Genomic DNA, 22,522 nt, shown 5'->3' on the forward strand with positions numbered 1-22,522 from the left:
AAAATAATTAATTGTTTTCAAATTCCTAGAACTGAGAGATACAGTATATAAAAAGTCCCTGAGGGGCTGGGGATGTGGCTCAAGCGGTAGTGCCCTTGCCTGGTATGCACCGGGTGCGGGTTAGATCCTCAGCACCACATAAAAATAAAATAAAGATGTTGTGTCCACGGAAAACTAAAAATAAATATTAAAAAACTCTCTCTCTCTTTAAAAAAAAAAAGTCCCTGAGGTTTGGACCCAGGTTTATCTTTCATTTCTTCTTCCCACTTGGCCTGAGGTCAAAATGGATGAAGAGTCCAGGAAGATTGTGAGGATAAAACATGAAAACTCAGACAAGGACTAGTGCTTGATGACAGTGAAGACTGGCAGATTTGAGTTGTATTTCTAAGAAGCAGGGTTAGGGGCATATGTTTTGTGTTATTTAGTCTTCTGTCCCTTGGAGAAGGAACACTGGTCACAAACCTATCTGATATTGTATGTAAGGTTGTACTCTGTTCTTTAATAAATTCCATATACTTTTAGGAAACTATATATTTTTAAATTTTGAGATGTCTCATTAAGTAACCCAGGTTGGCTTTGAACTTGTGATCCTCTTGCCTCATCCTCCCAAGTAGCAAGGATTATAGGCGTTGTGCCACTACACTTAACTGATTTATACATTCTTCCTTTTCTAGTACTGGGGATTAAACTCAAACTTAAGGGTGTTGTACCACTAAGTGACATACCCATTCTTTTTTTTTTTTTTGAGATCAGGTCTCTAAGGTTTTAAGGGTCTCACTAAACCGAAGAGCCTGGCTTCAAACTTGTGATCCTTCTGCCTCAGTCTTCCAAGTTGGTAGGATTATGGGTGTGTTTAGCCTGCGGCCAGCACAGGCTTCATAAATGAAGGTTCAGCTAAGTGAGAAATCTGAAGGGAGTTTTGAATTAAAGAGACAGGCTCTAATTACCTTTAAAGCAGCTCCAGGACGGCTTCCCCCAGCTCCAGCCACCTATTATGGTAGCAGGTAGCAAGGTTTACTGAAGAGGCGGGGGGGGGGGGGGGGGGAGAGAGAGAGAGAGAGAGAGAGAGAGAGAGAAAGAGAAAGAAAATCCCATCCAATGAAGATTAAGGAGGGGCAGTGTCCCAAGGTCTGGTGCCATGATTGGGTCTTCCGGGTAGTGGCCAGACGTGCTTCCACACGGATAAGCCCTCGGATCTGAGAAGAGTGGGGAAAACTCTGGACACAAGGATGTGTCTAAGTGCCTCTTGCCCAGCCAGGGAGGTAACTCAAATCACGTGTGAGGATGGCCTTCCGCAGGTGTACACTACTGTACTTGGTTGAATTATGCATTCTTTTTTTTTTTTTTTTTTGAATTTTTTTTAATATTTATTTTTAGTTTTTGGCGGACACAACATCTTTGTTTGTATGTGGTGCTGAGGATCGAACCCGGGCCGCATGCATGCCAGGCGAGCGCTTGAGCCACATCCCCAGCCCTGAATTATGCATTCTTGAGCAAAGCAAGAGTTTACTCAGATTTCATTTTGTTCTATACTTGATTTCATATGTTGTTGTTGACTTTATTTTTTCAGCTTGTTAGTTGTCATCAAAAACATATACAAAGTGGTTTGATATATGTGTCAGTATATGTGTGTGTATATATGGTTTCTAAATTTCGTAGAACAAAAAAGTATTTATGTGTTATAGAACTAAAAATGCTATGTGGTTCTTGATGATGATATGACATTTAGCTATATTTTAATAAGCATATTGACATTTCTTGTCACATTGAACTCACTATATAATCATGAAAATGCCTGTTTTGGAATAGTGGCTCAGAAATCTGGCTGATCATCTGATTTACCTGAAGGGCTTAATAAGAAAAAAGGATAGTCCTGGGCCTCACCCAGTATAGATTCAGGAAATGAGTGAAGGAGCAGAATAGGTTTTTGGATAAACAAAATCTAATCCTCTCATTTTACAAATGAGGAAATTTTTACAGACAGTAATATTCAGAACTGGGGTTAGATCCCAAGGCTTCAGTTTGTCAGTGCAATGCTCTGTCGGTTACACTGTGCTTTCTGAGCTTAGCATTTGGGTTTTCTCTGGCTATCATTCCTAGTGAGATAAAAACTTTGTTGACCAGCCTTGATCCCATGCTTGAGATGTAGCTGCTGTTAATCAGCTTTATTCTTCTGCTTTGTATCATCATCAGGTTTCTTTGTTATAATACCATGTTAATAGCTTTTAAACTTTTCACTGTTTTCAAGTATGAGAGTAATGTGCTAATAAGGGTTTTTTTCTTTGCTGTTGTTTTTGGAATGCATGCTTACATATAGAATTCATTTTTTTAAAAATTGAGAAACAGGAATCTGCACAAAAAATGAAAATAAAAACATTCATGAGCCACTCCCAAGAGGTAATCATTAACGGCTTTTTAAAAAAAAACATAAATTAATGTTTTATGCTTATCTCTATCCTTAATTCCTTTATTAAAGTTGATATAGCTGGGTCAAAGGATATGCACATTTTTAGATAGTGATGATATAGTATTCTAAAACATTTTAGATCTTTTATTAATGATGTCAAATTATTATAGCTTCAACAGTGCTTTTATTTATATAGGTACTGGGGGTTGAACCCAGGGGTACTTTACTCCTGAGCTATATCCCTAGTACTTTAAAAAAGTTTTTATTTTGAGACAGGGTCTTGGTAAGTTGTTTAGGGCTTTGCTAAGTTGCTGAGGCTATCCTTGAACTTGTAATCCTCTTGCTTTAGCCTCCTGAGTTCATGGGATCACAGGCATATATGTCAATGCTCCTTGCTTTATCAATGTTTTTAAATGACTTTATAATTTACCAATCAAAATATCTTGCCCTATGTTTGCAAATTAATGGCACATATATGAATGTAAGTGACATCTATTCAGGCTGCATCTGTTGTTGTTTTTCAAACAAAAGTGAGTATTTCTTCCTTTGTTACCAAAGTAATACATGTTCATTGTTTTGTTCCATTCTTCATACACAGTATTCAGTCTTTCAGCCTAGATTTGTTAAATTTTTGGTGTTCATTGTTATAATTCTGTTTTCTGTTAAATGTAAAACATAGGACTGAGATAGGCTGGGAGGTTATGGCTGAATTCCCACACAGAAATAAATAGTAATTAGCAAAACCAAAAACTCATAAATAATATGTATAACACAACTGGCTGAGACTTCAGTTTCTGACTGCAGTGGAGTAACTGGTACGCAGATGTGCTTTCCCACCATAAACAACTACAAACGTGGACAAGACATAGGAAGAAACTGCTTCTAGGTAGTGAATAGCGAGCAGTACAAGAACTGAGAGAAAGGAAACAAGTGTGAGCTCTGTAATATCTCCAGCTTTCTTCCTGTACATACATACTCTGCACCATAGTTAGCAAGGGTAAAACCCAAGAAGAGCATATTGATCTTACTGATTTAAGGAGATTAGGTTTGGGGAAGGCTTATCTGGCTAGAATTTGCAAGTCTGATTGTCAGAGACATAAAACCCCAGAAAGTGACATAGGTCTCTCTAGGAGGATCAACAGGGTTTTAAACTGAACAATTGCTGGAGCTCACAGGATTGGGACATTCAATAAAATCCCCAGTGGTCAGTAACAAAACTAAATTAGTAAAGTTGAGGGCTCATTTTAACAAAGTTTAAGAACGAGCCTTGAGTAGATCAAGCTGATCCTCATGTCACTTAACTGCCTGTCAGAACAAAGTACAACACTCTTAAAAGGAAGACAGCAAAACCCAGTGATCAACAATGTAACATTGTGAATTATAGTAGGCTCAATGACTTAACAGAAAACATGAACGTAATGAAGAAAGAAATGGAGAACATTAAAAATGGAACTTATAATGTAGAAAAAGGCACCTGAAGTGAGATACTCACTGGATGAAATGAATGATAGATTAGAGACTATAAAGAAAGGTCAACAAAATAAAATGTAGAGCAAGAGACTATCCAAACTTAATGCAGAAAGAGAGAAACAACTGGAGGAAAACAAACAAGCAAACAAAAAATGAAGCTCAGAGACCTGTAGAATAATATCAAGTGGTTTAAAATGTGATTTTATCTCAAGAGAGGGGAGCATAAAAAATTTTTGAAGAAAATAATGGCTGAAAAAAATTAAAGATTTGATGAAACCTATAAATACAGATCCAAGACACTCAGCAAATTTCAAGCAGGACAAATAATTATTACCTTGGGGTAGGCACATTTTACATCTACCACAGAAAGCATCTATTATTTTAAAAAATATACATTGGACACTGGCAGAATTGAAAATTTCTATTCAGAAGCACCATTAAGAAAAGGTAAGCCACAAATTGAGAGAAAAATATGTAAATGTCTGTGTAGTTTGGATATTTAGTGTCCCACAAAATTCCATGTGGACAGGCTTGGTCCCAACGTGGCACTGTTGGGAGGTGGTAGGAAATTTAAGAGGTTGCCAGGGGTACACACCTGTAATCCCAATGGCTTGGGAGGCTGAGGTTCAGAGCCAGTCTCAGCAAACTCGAGGTGCTAAGCAACTCAGACCCTGTCTCTAGATAAAATACAAAATAGGGCTGGGGATGTGGCTTAGTGGTCAAGTGCCCTGACTTCAATCCCCAGTAACCCTTGCTGCCCACCCCCCCCCCCCCAAAAAAAAAAAAAAGAAAATTTAAGAGATGATGCCTTGTTGGGAGGCTTTTAGTTCGTGGGGTATCTGTGAAAAATTATGCCCCTTTCATACCTTTTCTTTCTTTTTCTATGTGGCCACAGGTGAGTGCTTTTGCTCTACCACATCCTTCCGCCATGATCCACTACATCACCGTAGCCCTGAAAGTAACGTGGCCAACCAGTGATCATAGACTGGCACCTCCAAAACTGAGCCAAAATAAACCTTTTGTTTTTCTAAGTTGATTATCTCAGGTGTTTGTTTGTTTGTTTTATAGTACTGGGGATTGAAACCCAGAGCTTTGTGCCTGTTAGGCAAGTGCTCTACAACTGAGTTGTACTCCCAGCCCACAGGTATTGTTGTAATGGCATAAAGCCTACTAGTACCATGTATGTATATCACAAAGAAATTGTATCAGTATACAATTTCTACAACTCAGTAATAAGTCACCTTATTATTATTATTTTTTTAAATTGGGCAAAAGACTTGAAAAGAGACTGCACAAATGAAGATCCAAAATGGCTAATATCATGGAAAGGTACTGAACTTCATTATTATGAAAATGCAAGGTATCCCTGCAGCCCTGGAATGGCTAAAAATGAAAAGACTGAGAACCCTAAGTGCGAGTGAGCATGTGGAACAACTAGAGCTTGCATACCTTTTGTAAGGAATATAAAATGTTAGAATCTTTACTTAGAAATTCTGTTCCTAGAATTTTACCCAGGAGAAATGGAAATACATCTTTACAAAAAAAAACTTTGTAGAGGAATGTTCAGAGTGCCTTTGTTCCTTTTTTTTTTTTTTTTTTGGCACTGAGGATTAAACTCAGGGGCACCCAACCACTGAGCCACACCCTTTTTTGTATTTTATTTAGAGATAGAGTCTTGCTAAGTTGTTAGGGTCTTGCTAAATTGCTGAGGCTGGCTTTGAATTTGGTGATCCTCCTGCCTCAGCTTCCCAAGCCATTGGGATTACAGGTGTGTTCCACCATGCCTGGCAGTGCCTTTATTCTTAATGGTACCAAATTAGTAACAATTCAGATGACCATCAGTAGCTGAACAGATAAATTGTAGTATATTCATGCAGTGCTGTTCTAAGCAATAAAACTTAATGAAGTACTGATATACACAACATGGACAAATATCAAGGACATGCTCAGCAGAAGCAGCTAGATAGAGAAAAATACATGATGTATGCTTCCATTAACAATGAAATTTTAGATCATATAAAACTAATCTGTGGTGACATAAAGCAGATCAGCATTTGTCCAGAGTTGGCAGTTGGGCAGGGATTGATGGGACTAGATGTGAGGGAAGGTTTTGAGATGATAGAAATGATAGACTTTTTTTTCTTCAATACTGGGGATTGTACCCAGGGTCTCAGTTTAGCAGTGGTTACACAGATCTATATGTATGCCAAAAACTAATTGAACTCTTGGATATATGATTGTATGTAGATTATATTTAAATAAAGTCGATTTAAGAAATAAATTGGGAAGTGAAAGGAGCCCACCAGTTATGAGTTAAGTAATTTATGTTATTTAAGTTTCACATTGTTTATCCAAGAATATTCAACAAAGACATTTGACACTCTATCATGCCAGCTTCTATGCCATATATTGAGAGAATACCATAGCGAGCAAAAACTACATGATTTCTACTTTATTTAGAAGGCAGATATTAGTAAAAACTGTTCTATAGAGAATGTGCTATAAGAATATATAATATCACCCTTAGCATATAATATATAGTCTCATCTAGTATATAACCTGCTACATAATATATATCATCTGAGGTATTTTCTGTGCCTTGGTTTCTTTGTAATTACTATCCCTCTCATGGGGTTGTTTTAATAAGTTAATGAATTAATATATGGGAAGTACTTTGGTGAAGTAGCTAGGAAGCGTCTGATCAGTATTGGTTGCTGCCTTTAGAATATTTGACGATCTTAATTGTCTGGTGTTGCAGAGGTACACCTAGGCTAGCTCAGGGAACACTGGATTAGGACCAAGGTTAGGGAAAGGGATGATGAGCTAGCTAGAAGTGTTAGGTGCTTTTGAGACATAAGAGTGGAAAGGTAGTCAGTGGCTGATATCGTTGGGGTACAGTTCTTTTTGTTGCAGGAGAGCCCAGGCTGACAATACAGTTTGGGCGTGTCCAGCATTTAGCCTGGAATTGCCTAGGGTATAGAGAAAACCAACAGGAGAGAAACACATTTACACATTTGCACAAGGGAGGAATGTAGATTTGAGTCTGAGTCTTAAGAACCCCAACCTTTAGTCAGTGTGCCTATTTGATAATTTTTTCTTCTGTTTAGCATATGATGTATCTGCATTTATGTTTGATTTCAAAAATACAAGATGAAGCAAAAGGAAATAGTTAGCAATAAAAACAAGTAATTTGGCTGGGCATGGTGGTGTATGCCTGTAATCACAGTTGTTCAGGAGACTGAGGCAGGAGGATTGTGAGTTCAAAGCCAGCCTCAGCAAAAGTGAGGCGCCAAACTTGCTATCTCTAAATAAAATATTAAAAAAAGGGCTGGGGATGTGGCTCAGTGGTTGAGTGCCTCTGAGTTCAATCCCTGGTACCAAAACAAAATCAAACAAACTCCCCCACAAAACCAAGTCATTTGAAGCAGTGGAGGTGTTCAGGTTATTTTTAAGTTCCTAACCATTGGCCACTTATTTTGACTCTCCTCGCATCTGAGAGAAAAAGGGAAATGTGTTTAGCAACATGGATTTTATTTTCTCAGCCTCCCCACTCCCCAAATAGTACAGTGTATTCCCAAATAGTAAAATGTATCCCCAAATAGTAAATTATATCTACATTTTATTTGTAACTAAGTTAAATTATTCTTAAAGTTCAAGAATTTTTTAAAAAATGTGACACATGTAAGAGTTTAACTGTGGACATTGTGTAAGGCTCTGGGTTCTATCCTCAGCACCAAAAAAAAAAAAAAAAAAGCTTGGGGTGGGGATAATGTGATAAGTGCATGATAGTGGCATTCATAACGTATAAGTAAACAGGATATTTCCCTCCTGGGACGCTGGGGAGAGCCTGAGAACGAGAATGTGTTAGGGACATAGTTAATACAGTTACCTCCAAAAAGATCTAGGTCATCATTTTATTCATTCCTTCCAACAGTTGTGTAAAGAGGTTTGTGGAATTTCCATTTTGCACATGAGAGGACTTACAAAGGAGTAGAGTAAGGGTTTTAACTCTTGTGAGACTCCAAAGTTTTTGGGTTCTTCTATGATCTGACAGGTTAGGTCCCTTGAATCTCTAAATTTTTTTTTTTTAAATCTTTTTGTGTGAAGTAACCATTGTTCCTTTTAGGACGTAGGATAGTTTTGGATGCCAGGTTCTGGACTATTTTAGAAATTTAGAAATTGTAGGTGAAAATAGAAGAGTCAGACACTTTTATGTAGCAGAATCCATTAGACTTCCAGGGTACTCTGAACTTGGAACTGAACAGGATGAAGGGGTTCCAGGTTGCTTGTGGATCTCTCTTCAAATGGAAGACCTCAGGCATATGTGACTGCAGAGCATTCCTCTTTCCTAACCTGACACAGTAAAGAGAACATGGCCTTTATATTCAAACACAACTGGATTTGAATCCCATCTGCCAGATGTGTGGCCTTAGATAAATTATACTAATCTCTGAGTGTCTCATAGGGTGGTTGTAGGAATTAACTAAGGTAATTCATGAGAAATGTGTAGCACAGTACCAAACATAAAGGGCATATTTATTTATTTATTTATTTATTTATTTGTAGTATGGTGGTACTGGGAATTGAACCCATGTGTGAACTACCATTGATCTACATCCCCAGCTCTTTTTTTACTTTTTATTTTGAGACAGGGTTTCACTAGGTTGCTGAGGTTGACCTTGAAATTTGCTATCTTCCTACTTCAGCCTCCCAAGTTGTTGGGGTTATAGGATACACTGCTGCATCCATCTTATTACAGTCTTTGAAACAGGTGCAGTTTAAATAATAAAACACTGCTGTCAGGGAGAATTGCAACAGGTGACTTCATTACCTGTCATTTATTGGGAGGTATAAAAATGTATTTCAACAGAGCTAGTTGTATAAAGTAAATACATAAAAGCTCAGTTTTTCCAAAAACCATAGTCACTTTGAAGATCTGGATTACTAACAGAAATTTAAAGATGCCATTGGATTCTCTTGATAAACTGAGGAATTTAAAATACTGTGATTGGTGTTGAGCTAAATAGCTAGATTTGGTGAAGTGCAAGAGTATTAGATAAAGGAAACTAGAGATAGGGAAATAGCTAAGGCCAAAGTAGTCAAAGGAAAGTGAAAAGGGTACCAGTTGTTGGAGCAGTTTTGGTGAGGTGACCTAAATGTGGTGGAGCACAGAAACCAGATGACAGGAAGGCAGCAGATAGGTCCACAACATTTCATCAGGAGTTAATTATAAAAGGCAACTTCCTGAATAGGTTTTGGAGTTAGTATAGGTGTAGTCTAAGCTCCTATCCTTTAGCATTGTTAAATATATGCAACATTATTAAATATATGGACCCTAAAGGAGGATTAACTTGATAGATTATTCTGTTCTCTGAATATGCCACTTGATAGTTCACTAACATTTTATAGTTTATAAATTGTACTAAGCAGTGTTATATTTTAACTCATAAATTAATTACATTCTTATAACAGTTTGAGATTTTAAAAAAATATTTCATGTACAGAAAAATTCAAATATTGCAAATTAGCAGACATCCACACATCTACTACTTAGATTTAATAGCTATTAACATTTTGCCATGTTTGCCCCAGATTCATTGATCATCCATTCATCCAGGAGGAGGTAGGGATGGATCCTTCCTTCCCTCCCTGAACTCAGTGTCTTGGGCATGTTAGGCAAATGTTCTACCACTGAGCTACATCCACAGTCAAATCTTTTTCTTAAATAAAATCCTGAATTCCTGGAATTACAGGTGAGTGTCACTGCATGTGGCTTAAGTTTACTTTAATGATACCATACATAATAAGTAGACAGGTTTACTTTCATTAAAGTGGGCTACTGAGATTATGAAAGTTCATTATGATTAACTATATTTTGAAGAAAATTTATTAAGTCTTTTCCCATTCATTATCTGATTTTGTTCTTAGGACAGATATATATTCAATTTACAGACATGGAGCCCAGTTTCAGGAGAGGTTAAATGAGCAGTAGTGGTAGAGAGCTTATGATGGTTCTCCTGAAGGCAATTAGATTGGAAAATGATACCGTAATGTTATCATTTTTATGAGTTATTTTATGTTGTATTTTTTATCTACTTAGATTCTGAGTAGATTTATATTTTACCCACTCCCTCCTGTGTGTGTTTGGGGAGGGGAGGAAGAGGAAGGAAAAAAGATTGTAGAAGAGGGTTGGATGTGTTTTAATGGGAGTCTTTGGGAAGAAGGATCCACAGCTGCTTCTGTAACTCAGCTTCAATAGTGTTTTTACTCCTCCCCACAACCTTGTATTTGAACAAAACCAGGTAGGTTAGCAAGACACTTTTTTTTTTCTTCAAATGTTTGATGGTAACTAAGAATATATTGGAGATTTGAGGAGATTCCTTTAGGTTGAATATGGATAATCATCAATTTGACTACTTTGTGGGATTTTCTAAATTAATGTGGCAAATTTATTTGGTCACTACTATTCAAATGTACTGATTCAATTAAGTCTTTCTCGGGTTGATTATGCATAGCTTTAATTTTTTTTCATTTTGTTTATATGTGTTAAATTTAAGGGAAATCTATAAATTTGTGACCCTTGGATTTGGTTGAATGAAAACTTCTGACTGGTATTTTGGGTAGTCTCACTTCTTGAATAATTTCTATTTAGGATGTTATATACTGTTGAAAACATTAAGTAATTCATATATTAGGTCTTTTTGCCCTTTGGTTCTGGGGATTGAACCTAGGTCTTCATACATGCTAGGTAAGCACTCTGTTATTGAGTCATATCCCCAGCCCCCTATATTAGATCTTTATCATCTTTTTTTTAGTGTCACAAATAAATCACAGATGTATTTACTTCCAGATAAGTAAATTTGCTTGATATTATATGCCAGTGTTAGATTACTTTTGAAACAGGTTTGTGCTAGCTTTTTGTCACTGTGACAAAATACTTGAAAGAATCAATTTAAAGGGAAGAAAGGTTTATTTTGGCTCATGGTTTCAGAAGTTCCAGTCTGTGGTCACATGGCCCCGTTGCTTTGGACTGTGGTGGTGCAATACATCATGGAAGGAACACATGGCAAAGTAGGACTGATTAGCTCATAGCCGTGAGAAGCAAAAAGGGAGAAGTTAGGCATAGTGGCGCATGCCTATAGTCCCATCTACTTGGGAGACTGAGGTGGGAGAATTGCTTGAATCCTGGAGTTTGAGGCTAGCCTGGGCGACATAATAAGACACCAGTTTAAAGAGTGAGTGAGGGAGGGAGTGGCAAGAGTTTTATGTCTACCAATGACATAACTTTCTCCAGTTAGGCCCAGTAGCACCGTGGGCTGTGGGCCAGATCTTTAACACATGGGTTTATGGAGTACATTTTAGATATAAACTTTATCATTTATCCTGTGACTGAAACATTTTAGAAATGAATGATATTAAATATACTTTTGTGTGTTTGCTTTGTTTTACATTATAGCTTCTTTATTGATTTCCAAAGAAGTTCCTGGTAATAAACATGACTGAATTCTGGCTTATATCTGCTCCTGGGGAGAAAACCTGTCAGCAAACATGGGAGAAACTGCATGCAGCGACTTCGAAGAACAATAACCTTGCTATTTCTTCCAAGTTCAACATTCCTGACTTAAAGGTAAAGCTGCACTGTGTAAGAGTATAATCAGGAGTGTAGTCAAAGTGTTTGGAATCAGGAGGGGCCAATTCTTTCTTTTGGTAGAAATGAGATACCCAGTTCCTTCAGTAGAAAACCCTCTCATCTCTAGTTAATCTAGTTTCGTTTCTTTGAGATGTTGTAACTACCCAAACTAAATAACAGTTTTTTTCTTGCTAGACTTTTTTGTGCTTTTTGAAATATGATTTTCAGAGTTGAAAATCTTAGTAATATATATGTATGTATGTATATACATATATATATATATAATTTTTTAATAGTTGTAGATGGACAGAATGCCTTTATTTTGTTTGTTTATTTATATGTGGTGTTAAGGATTGAACCCACTGCCTCACACATGTTAGGCAAGAGCTCTGCCATTGAGCTATAGCCCAAGCCCAGAATTAATTTTTCTGTTAATTGATACTCTGCTAACACAGGTAAATATCTTACTATAGCACCTACTTAATCATATTTGCCAAATCTAACCTCATTATTTAATCCATTTAATCTATTTACAATTCTATTCTGATCTGATCTACTGATGCTAGAGCAGTAATCTAGCAGCTTCAGTGTGAAACAGGCTGCCAGTAGTCAGTTGATGAAGCTGCTAGTAATTGGTTTAATGAACTTTTGTTAAGAATGGTGATATTTACATTTTGCTAGTTAACTAAGTAAGGTGGTCATATACAGTATTCATTTAAGACTTACTGAACATATTCAGCGTTTGATTTTTTTTTTGGAGTTTGGATTCCATTTGGACAGGATGTTTCTTCCAAAATAGGATCTTTTGCATGCAATTTTGTATAGAGATTCAATTATAGATCCTCAGATGCACATCCATGGACCTTCTGCTAAGGGTCCTTGTTGTAGAGCAGGACTTCAAATGACCAACTGTCACTGGACAGTACAAGTGTAGGCATACCTTGAAAAGTCTTCACATCCTAAATGGTGCTTGTACCCATGAATCAGAGGATTCGTTGTATGTATAAATAGATTTGAAATGTCTGACAAATATCTTTTTAGTACACTTGCATGTTATAAAATAAAACATGAAGAATTTAAGATTTGTGGGCCCTTTAAATCAAGATATTGTATAATCTTGTAAAAAGGGTGGGTAGGGATGAAAGCTAAATAATAAAATGCCATCTTTCCATTCCAGGTTGGCACACTGGATGTCTTGGTTGGCCTGTCAGATGAACTGGCTAAACTGGATGCATTTGTAGAAGGGTAATGTACATATATGCACGGGGTAGTGCAAAATGAGAGACATTATCATGCTACCTGGACATTGGATTTGTTATCACATATATACTCTGTTTATAGGAATGGTTTTAGAAAATAATGAGTTTTTTCTTTATAAAGCAATTTTGTGAAGATACAGTTTATGTACAAGAAAATATACCAGTTTGAAGTATGAAAATAATAATATTCTTTTTAATATCTTTATTGAGATAATTTACATGTCATATAGTTTACCTATTTAAAGTGTACATTCAGTTATGTTAAATACATTCACAGAGATGTGTTACCAATATCACAATCAGTTTTAAAACATTTTTATTGGGCTGGGGATGTGGCTCAAGTGGTAGCGCGCTCGCCTGGCATGCGTGCTGCCCGGGTTCGATCCTCAGCACCACATACAAACAAAGATGTTGTGTCCGCCGATAACTAAAAAATAAATATTAAAATTTCTCTCTCTCTCTCTCCCTCTCCCCTCCCCCTCTCTCATTCTCTCTTTAAAAAAATAAAATAAAACATTTTTATCACCCTCCCTCCTTCAATAAAACATCCTGTTCCCATCAGTAGTCACTCTCTGTCCCCCACCACCCACTGATCTACTGTCTGACATTATAGATTTGCCTGTTCTGTGTGATTGTTTTTTTTTGTGGGGGGGGCAGTGCTAGGGTTGAACCTGGGGGTACTCTACCATTGAGTTATATCCCCACGGTGCTACTCCCCACCCACTCCTGCTTTTATTTTTTTGTTGTGCTGAGGATTGAATCCAGGACATGCTAGGCAAGCACTCTACCATTGAGCTACATCCTCAGTACTCCTGGTCTGTTTTAAAATTTTTTTATTTTGAGATAGGATCTTGTCAAAGTTGTCCAGGTTGGCCTTGAACCTGTTACCTTCCTGCCACAGCCTCCCAAGTTTGGGGTTACATTATGTACCACTGCACCTGGTTAAGACTGGCTTTTTTGTTTAGCATAATGTTTTGAAATTTTAGCCATGTTATAGCAAATATCAGCATCTCATTTCTTTTTATTATCAATTCTATTATCATCAAATAATTGATTTGATATTAATCCACTCATCAGTTAATTGGACATTTAGTTTGTTTCTTCTTTTTGGTTTACATGAACAATATTGCTATGAACACTTGCATGCAAAGTTTTTATGTGTTCAGTGTTTTCATTTGTCTTAGATATGTACCTAGAAGTGGAATTTCTGTGTCACTTGGTTCTTTTTTTTTTTTTTTTTAATATTTTTTAGTTACAGATGGACACAATATCTTTATTTTGTTTATTTTATTTATTTTTTTAAATGTGGTGTTGAGGATCGAATCTATGCCTCACATGTACGAGGCAAGCTGTCTGCCACTAAGCCACAACCTGAACCCTACTTGGTTCCTTTTTGAAGAACTGCCATATTGTTTTCCAAAGTGGCTAGATTTTTTTGTATTTTCAACATCAGTGTTTAAGGGTTATAATTTCTCCATGTTGCTACTATCAGTCTTTTTGATTATATCCATCCTAGTGGGTATGAAGTAGTGTCTCATTGTATTTTTGATTTGCACTTCCCTGATGACTAATGATAAATGTTGAGTTTCTTTTCATGTGTTTATTGGCCATTTATTTTTCTTCTTTGGAAATGTCTATTTGGATCCTTTGCCCATATTTAATTGGCTTATTTTTCTTTTTATTATTGAGTTGTAAGTGTTCTTTACATATTCTAAATACAAGTCCTTTGTGAGATATGACTTGCTAATAATTTCTCCCAATCTGTGTGTTGTCTTCATTCTCTTTTTCTTTCTTTTCTCCTCCTCCGCCTTCCCCTCTTGTCTTCCTGCTTCTTCCTCTTCTTCCCCTTCTCCCCCTCACCCTCCCCTTGTTCCCCTCTATGGAGATTGAACACAGTGATACTCTACCACTGAGCCACATCCCTAGTCCTTTCTGTTTTTTATTTTGAGACAGGGTCTCAATAAGTTGCTTAGGGCCTTGTTAAGTTGATGAGGCTTGTCTGGAACTTGTGATCTTCCTAACTCAGTCTCCTGAGTCTCTGATATTACAAGTGTGTACCAGCCCCTTTTTATTTTTTATTTAAAGACAGGGTCTTGCTAAGTTGCCCAGGTTGACCTCAAACTTTTGACCCTCCTGCCTTAGCTTCCTGAGTGGCTGAGATTACAGGTGCACACCACTCCACCTACCTTGTCTTTATTTTGTTGATTTTTGTTCTAGAAAGCACAAGAATTTTTAATTTTGATGAAGTCCAATTTATCTACTTTTGTTACTTGTGTTTTTGGTGTCATATCTAGAAAACAGTCACAGTATACATCTGTGTTTTTTTTTCTAGAGTTTTATAGTTATAGCTTTGATCCATTTTGAGTTCATTTGTATAGATGGCATGAGATAGAGCTACCACTTCATTCTTGAGTTTGTGGACACCTAGTTGTCCAACAGTGGTAGAGTGTTTGCCTAGCATGTCTTGGATTTGATACCCAACAATGCAAGGAAAAAAAAATTTAGGGACTAGTGTGTATCTCAGTGATAGTTGTCCAGACACCATGTGAATTATCTTGGCACATTTCCTGAAAATCAGTTGAACATAATAATGAGGGCTTATTTCTGGACTCTCAGTTCTGTTTTATTGATCTGTTGTTTTTATCCTTTGCTATTACTGCATTATCTTGATTATTGAGGCTTCATAGTAAGTTTTTAAATCAAAGTGTGAGTTCTCTTCTTTTCAAGATTGTTCATTCTTGGTTTCTTGCATTTTCAAATGAATTTTAGGATTGCTACATCAAGTTTCTGTGAGTCATCTGGAATTTTGAAGAGAATTGTGTCTAGTCTGTGATTCAATTTGGGGTATATTGCATCCTAACAATGTTGTCTTTGATCCATTTTTTTGAAGATGCTGATACTTCTGTCTGCAGAATTTAGTTATAACTATTTAATATAATGCTTATTCCATAAGCCCTATATTCCCCTTACTACTTAATTTCTAGTTTCATATGCTACTTATAATACTTAAAGTGACATTAATGTGTACAAATAATATATAATACATGTCAGCTGTACTCTTGTCAAATCTGTAAAACAATAAACATTACATGTTGACTGTTTGAAGAGCTTACCGTTAATTATAACTTCAATTATAATATAGTTTCGAGTCTAACCCTTAATTAAAATAACTTTAAGGGGCTGAGGATGTGGCTCAAGCGGTAGCGTGCTCTCCTGGCATGCGTGTGGCCCGGGTTTGATCCTCAGCACCACATACAAACAAAGATGTTGTGTCTGCTGAAAACTAAAAAATAAATGTTAAAAAAATTCTCTAAAAAAAAAAAAAAAAAGTTAAAAAAATAACTTTAAAAACTGCAAAATTCCTAAAAATTTTTAGGCTTAGTGAAATAGAACACACCCTCTTTGTGTATTTGTGTGAGAGAATGTGTGTATACCACCTATTGCCCCAATGCTTACATAGCACTTGAACCCAAACCCTCTATGGTGGGGAGACTAATACCCCCTAATTTAAGTATAACTTCAACTATAATGAAGTTTCTAGTGTAATTCTCAAAGCAACTTTACAAACTGCAGAAATTTTGAAGATTTTTAGGTTTAGTGAAGTAAACCATCTCCTTATATATATATTTTCTTACCAATTTTTCCCCAATACTTACATAGCAATCAGAGACAAAATTAATTACAACTTCATGCAACTGTATTTATTCTGATAGTTAATATAGCTAATTCATTAAAGTAAAGCATGAAAACATTTAGATGAGTATTTTAACATAAAATTTTAGTCCCGGCCTTTTAATTAATTTATACTAGAATTATACATGCAGTGAGAATGCTGTCTATATCAAAGAGAGAACAGGAGCAAGTTTCAAGTCCACTATCGTAGTAGCTCATAACACCTTATTGAACCACATCTACGTGGGATATAGTAGTGATTAAAGTTAAGCAATATGGGGCCAAGGTTGTAGTGGTGGAGTGCTTGCTTAGCATGTGTGAGGCACTAGGTTTGATCCCTGGCACCACATAAAAATAAACAAATAAAGGTATTGTGTTCATCTACAATTAAAAAAATATTTTAAAAAAATTAAGCAATATGAACAAAAGTTCAACAGTCATACTATAATAGGGTGATAAATTTTGTGCCAGCTACTGCAGTCATACAGTTAACCCAAATTAATACAATTTGGCATAAAATGTGTTTTAAATGTATTACAATAAGGTTCAGTCTTAACTAAGCTATGAAAAACTTTATTTAAAATAGAACTCTGAGTAACCTTAACACACAATAGCTAAGACACAAACTTTATGAGATATGACTTGTAAATAATTTCTCCCAATCTGTGAGTTGTCTTCATTTCTTTTTCTTTCTTTTCTTCTCCTCTTTCTCTTCCTATTTTTCCCCTTCTCTCCCTCCCCTTCCTCATCTATACTGCAGATTATACATAGTGATGCTCCACTACTGAGCCATATCCCTAGCCCTTTTTATTTTTATTTTTTGTGGTGCTGGGGATTGAACCCAGGGCCTTGTGCATGCAAGGCAAGCACTCTACCAACTGAGCTATGTCCCCAGCCCCCCTTTTTATTTTTACTCTTTGTTTTTTGGTACTAAGGATTGAACCCAGGGATGCCTCAGTATGCTTAGCCATAAACATAAGTACTTAAATAGCAAAATTAGAGCCTAAAACTCAAAGGACTTTACATCTCTCTAGAGGAACCCGTTCTATAACTGATAAACCCAGACTCATCCCAGCACTTTTTGCAGTATTAGCCTATGTACTGCCATCTTCAGTAAACCCTAATGTGGTCTTACTGTAAACACAAATATACACATAAAAACATTAAGTCAAGATGCAGATTATAAGATGGAAAGAAATGGGCTACATTTTCTATTTTAGAACATCTCAAAATAGCTCTTATGAAATCCAAGAATCAAAGGCAGATTTAGTAGTAAGTTAAGAATAGAGAGCCTAACTAAATAGGGATATAAAGCTCATACATACCATCTGTCACCCTCCTGAAATATTATAAACTAAAAAATATAATTTTATTAACACATAAGAAGACATAAGTTGTAACAAGGTAAATGTACTCGAGAATATGTTTGGAATAACCAAAATATAGCTTAATATAAAGTACCCAGCCTACACCTGGAAGATTTCACATAATTTGAACATTTTGAACTAATCCTAGCTCACCAACCTTACAAACTCCAATACTTTTTACAAAACATTTGTACCCAATAAAAATTTAGGTGATAGAAATTACTGGAGCTATGGAGACAATACCATAAGGGAAAGATAAAAGATACAAAAGCACAAAATAGCAGAGACTGTTACCTTTTACATAATTACTAACCAGAACTTCACAGAAAGTACTTAAACTAAGAACTCTGAAAGTAGCTCTGAGATGAGCTACTCAAAAGTAGCTGAAAGAGTAAATTAATCTATGTAATGAAATTGTGGGTGGCTTATGAGTGGAAGTTTCCTAAACTTAAGTTTTGTCACTTGAAATTCAGTTTCACTGTATTTTAGCTGAAGATGGACATGGGTATAACTTTCTGCATTTTGATTAATTGGTGGAATCAATCTAAAATTCCTTTGACTCTGGAATGCAGATTGTTTAAATGTATATGACTTAGTTAAATGCTGTAATTTGTAAAATTCAGAATTTTGGAGAGTCATTTGCTTGAATTTTTAAGGGAATAGGCTTGAATAGAAGGAGCATTTCCTAGAACCCTGTGCAGACAGTTTTCTCATTTATGCCGCCAATTTGTTTCTGAATTAATTTGAACCATCCTAAAGCAACTGCTCTGGCCTTAGAGTCTAACATCAGGGTTGCAGAGAGAATCTTCTAACCTAACCTAAGGAAGTAAACAGACTTCATGTTGAAGAGATTGTCCTGAATATTGAAGGCAAGAAAGCCCTGTAGGAGAGAGTTTTATAGTAGGTTAGTCAAGAGATATTAGAAGCCTCAAATGAGGCCAAGTATTTGGTTATAAATGGAAAAGAGAAGATAAAAAGTAGTAGATTACATTTAGGGTTTTGATTCCATATATTCATACAGAGTAAATAATTATTATGAATTATTGTGAATATAGTAAAAATACTTATTGAAGAAATACTCAGAGGACAAACTGATGGAAAAAATAGTCTCTTGATTTCTGGATTATAGGGTTTTTTGGTTTTTGTTTTTGTTTGGTTTGGTTTTTATGCTGGGAGTGGAATCCAGGACCTTGAGCATGCTAAGCACATACTGTACCACTGGCTACACTCCTAGCTCAATTATAGGTATTTAATTAAAAAAGAGCTTAAGGAGACTTATTTTTAGTTGTAATCCCTGAGAGGCTATTGGCTTCCTGAGGTCCCGTCTACCTCATTCATTACAGTTTCAGGTCATGACAACCAGAGAGACTGAGAAAGGAAGTTCCTGGGAATACAGTTATTAACATTATATATGGAACTTTATTAATCACCTTGATGACTTTTTAAAAAAATTGGTTGTGAGAACTGAACCTTGCTCTACACTAAGCTACATTCCCAGCCCTTTTTATTTTGTATTTTGAGGCAAAGTCTCACTAAGTTATGGAGGCTGACCTTGAATTTGAAATACTCCTGCGTCAGTCTCCTGAGTTGCTGAAATTATGGGCATCTGTCATCACACCTGGCTGACCTTGATGGCTTATATAGGTCTTGTCAATGATATCTTGAATACAGTTTAAAGTTTGCCAAGAGCTTTTAGAGAAGGGATCTGAAAAAGTTGATTTGAGGCAAATGTACTAAGCTTGGCCAATAGAATTGAAAGTTACCTACACTATTTGTCAGCTCTTCTTTTTTGTGCTGCTCTGCAAACACCATCTTTTTGTAGTCTACCTGAAAGATATGAGAAGCATAAAGATCCTGTGGTGGTGGTGTTAGTCCTTGGTGGCCAACTGACAGATGGTAGCTTAATGACCCAAATGATTCAGCTTTTTAGAGTCAAAACATGGTGATATGTTGATATTGAAGTTTACGCTTTCTCAGTAATCTAATCATTAGGTGTTTTGTTTTTGTCTTTTTTTTTTTTTTAGGTGACTGCATGCATTGGCATAGGTACTCTTGTAAAGATGCATAGGGAGATCATGGAGACACAGCCGAGTGTATATACAAACCCCACATTCAGCATATTGAATAGTTAAGGCTTGCTTTATTGTTTCTGAAATTGTTTTACTTTCTTAAGTTTGAAGATCATGTACTATAGGATTGTCATTCAAGTTTGCCGCAGTCTGGCTGGGCACAATCAGGAGCCACTTGTCAAAAGAAACTAACTTTATTTTTAGAACCACACACGCCAAACAAAATAGCCTCTCAGGAAAAACTCTCAGAGCCTCAACTGCCACCACCGGCTTTCCACAAGCCTCTCTCTCCCACACAAGCTTCTCTCCACCTCCCACAATCCTCCTGCTCTTGAGGCCGATTGGCTGGGTCACGTGGGCGGAGCCAAAAAAGTCCCCCAATGAGCAGCTCCGTGGTCTGAAAGGGCAGGGAAACAGCCCAATGAGCATCACCGCAGAGGAGCCAATCAGCTAGATGTTGCTGGGGTCGAGGAGCCAATCAGCTAGATGTTGCTGGGGCGGCTGTGAGCCAATCATCAGCCGGCAGCTGGAAGTTTGCTGGAAGCAGCTGGAAGTTTGCTGGGGCCCCTTCGGCTGTGGCTCTCAACAAAGTTTAGTCCTTTTGTCATATTTTCCTGGCCTTTCATGTTTATAATGTTTATACCATTACAAATCTTCCAGTTTCCTCTCTCAGCAGTTGAGCCACCAGGACTTCAGTGTGTGTCCTAAGACTTTTTTTTTTTTCTTTTTAAACATATTATTTTAGTTGTGAGGGACCTTTATTTTATTTATTTATTTATATATGGTGCTAAGAATCAAACCCAGTGTCTCACACATGTTAGGCAAGCGCTCTACTACTGAGCTACAACCCCAGCCCCTCCCCTGAAGACCTGTTTTGATCATGCTGTATCCCTGTCTAGAGTCTGCACTGAGGAGAGCTAGCTGCACTCTTGCCCTCCCACTTCCTAGCATAAGCCCCCTTACTCAGCATGCCGCTCTTGTAAGACTTAGCTTAACCATTCTCTGAATACCATGCTTTTTACCTATTCTTGTCGTGATGCAGATGATACATAGTGGCAATGATGTAGTTTCTTCCCATGTAGCCAACCACTCAAAATCCTTCCTATCCTTCTTTGCCCATATCCTGAACTGCTGTTTTCTTGATTATAGTAGCTGGAACTGATCTCCCTTTTTTTATGCTTCTCTGTTTGTAATCTCAGCTGGCACTTAACTCAAATTGTTTGTCATTTATATATATTTATATCTCTCCAGATAGATTTTAAGCACTGTGAAAGTAGTGATTTTGTAATTTTCAATTCAGCCAGGACCTAAAAGACCCCAGGGAAAGGAGAAAAGAACCCCAAGAGTCAAGAGACCATCTAGAAACATGGGTCTTGTGACTTTGTTTTTTGTTTTTTTTTTGTTTTTTTAAAGAGAGAGAGAGAGAATTTTAATATTTATTTTTTAGTTTTCGGCGGACACAACATCTTTGTTTGTATGTGGTGCTGAGGATCGAACCCGGGCTGCACGCATTGCCAGGCGAGCGCGTTACCACTTGAGCCACATTCCCAGCCCGGATCTTGTGACTTTGGATAAGTCACTTATTTTCTTTATTCTTGTCTTACTTATAATAGATTGACAAGATCAAATCTAAGTGCCTTTGTGATGTTGGCAGTATGGTTTCTTCTGTTGCATAACTCCTTCCAAATAGTAGTTGCTCCAAATAAATAAATGCAGGACCCCAGCCTTCTTCACAAAGTTGTTGACTGTATATCCCTTTCCTTCTAAGTGAAAGCGCAGTGTCTGGCTCGTAGTAGATTGGTAGTATGTACCTTTTTTGTTCTTGGCCCTTGTCCATTGTTAATTTTCTCAGCATATAATATATGGCTATTCACAGACTATTTTTCTTTAGTTTCCCCCTACTTCCTTTCCAGGTTAATAAATACATTGCTTATAGTCTCCTTAAAACCCTACAACTATTTAATTAATATTTGCACTTAACAAAATCTTGATGTGTTTTATTGTTAAAATGTTACATATAAAATAGAACCATTTCTTCTCTATTATATAGATGTATATAATGGGAAAAATATATATGGTTAAATTCATGTCTTTTTGTAATATAGTCATTGTATAGCATGGAATATAGTTATTTTTCCTGAAAATGGTGGTGCTGTTTTTTTTTATTCTCCAGGGTGGTTAAGAAAGTGGCTCAGTACATGGCTGACGTATTGGAGGATAGTAAAGATAAAGTTCAGGAGAATCTTTTGGCTAATGGAGGTAAGTTAATGTTTCATGATTCTATAATTATTAACTTATGTAAAATGAGTGATTGAGCAAAAAAAAAAAGGATGTAAAAACAATCTATATATAAGATGTTAAATACAACAGAAAGCCATTAAATACAGTTGTTACTACTAAATTTGGTGATATTGTCAGTTATATCCTATTCCCTGAACTATAACCTATGATATGATGTTGAGTTTTCTGCAAAAGCAGTATTACAAAATTGTACCTTAACTGTTCTGGAATTTGTTTGCTTACTTATGTTTATATCTCCACATTACATTTCTCAGCATTGTTCTCTAGCTACCTGCTATCTTTTCTAGCTTTTTTTATTTAATAGCGTCTAACTGCTCAAGCCCTAGAATAGAAATTATTACTTTTTA

The 22,522-nt window shown here is 36.5% G+C and overlaps 1 protein-coding gene across 1 annotated transcript in view; it reads left to right on the plus strand.

Annotated features, from left to right (window-relative positions):
- Atp6v1c1 (ATPase H+ transporting V1 subunit C1) overlaps positions 1–22,522 on the plus strand; it is a 48,302-nt gene that overhangs the window by 6,961 nt on the left and 18,819 nt on the right. The window contains exons 2-4 of the mRNA XM_046464746.2: positions 11,334–11,504; positions 12,685–12,752; positions 22,048–22,133. Coding sequence (XP_046320702.1) covers positions 11,373–11,504; positions 12,685–12,752; positions 22,048–22,133 — 286 coding nt within the window. The 5' untranslated portion in view covers positions 11,334–11,372. The remainder of the gene's footprint in view (positions 1–11,333; positions 11,505–12,684; positions 12,753–22,047; positions 22,134–22,522) is intronic.

The sequence above is a fragment of the Marmota monax genome, unplaced genomic scaffold (assembly GCF_021218885.2).
Source record: "Marmota monax isolate L192 unplaced genomic scaffold, Marmota_monax_Labrador192_F-V1.1 WCK01_AAM20220418_F8-fsc00003, whole genome shotgun sequence".
NCBI lineage: Eukaryota > Metazoa > Chordata > Mammalia > Rodentia > Sciuridae > Marmota > Marmota monax.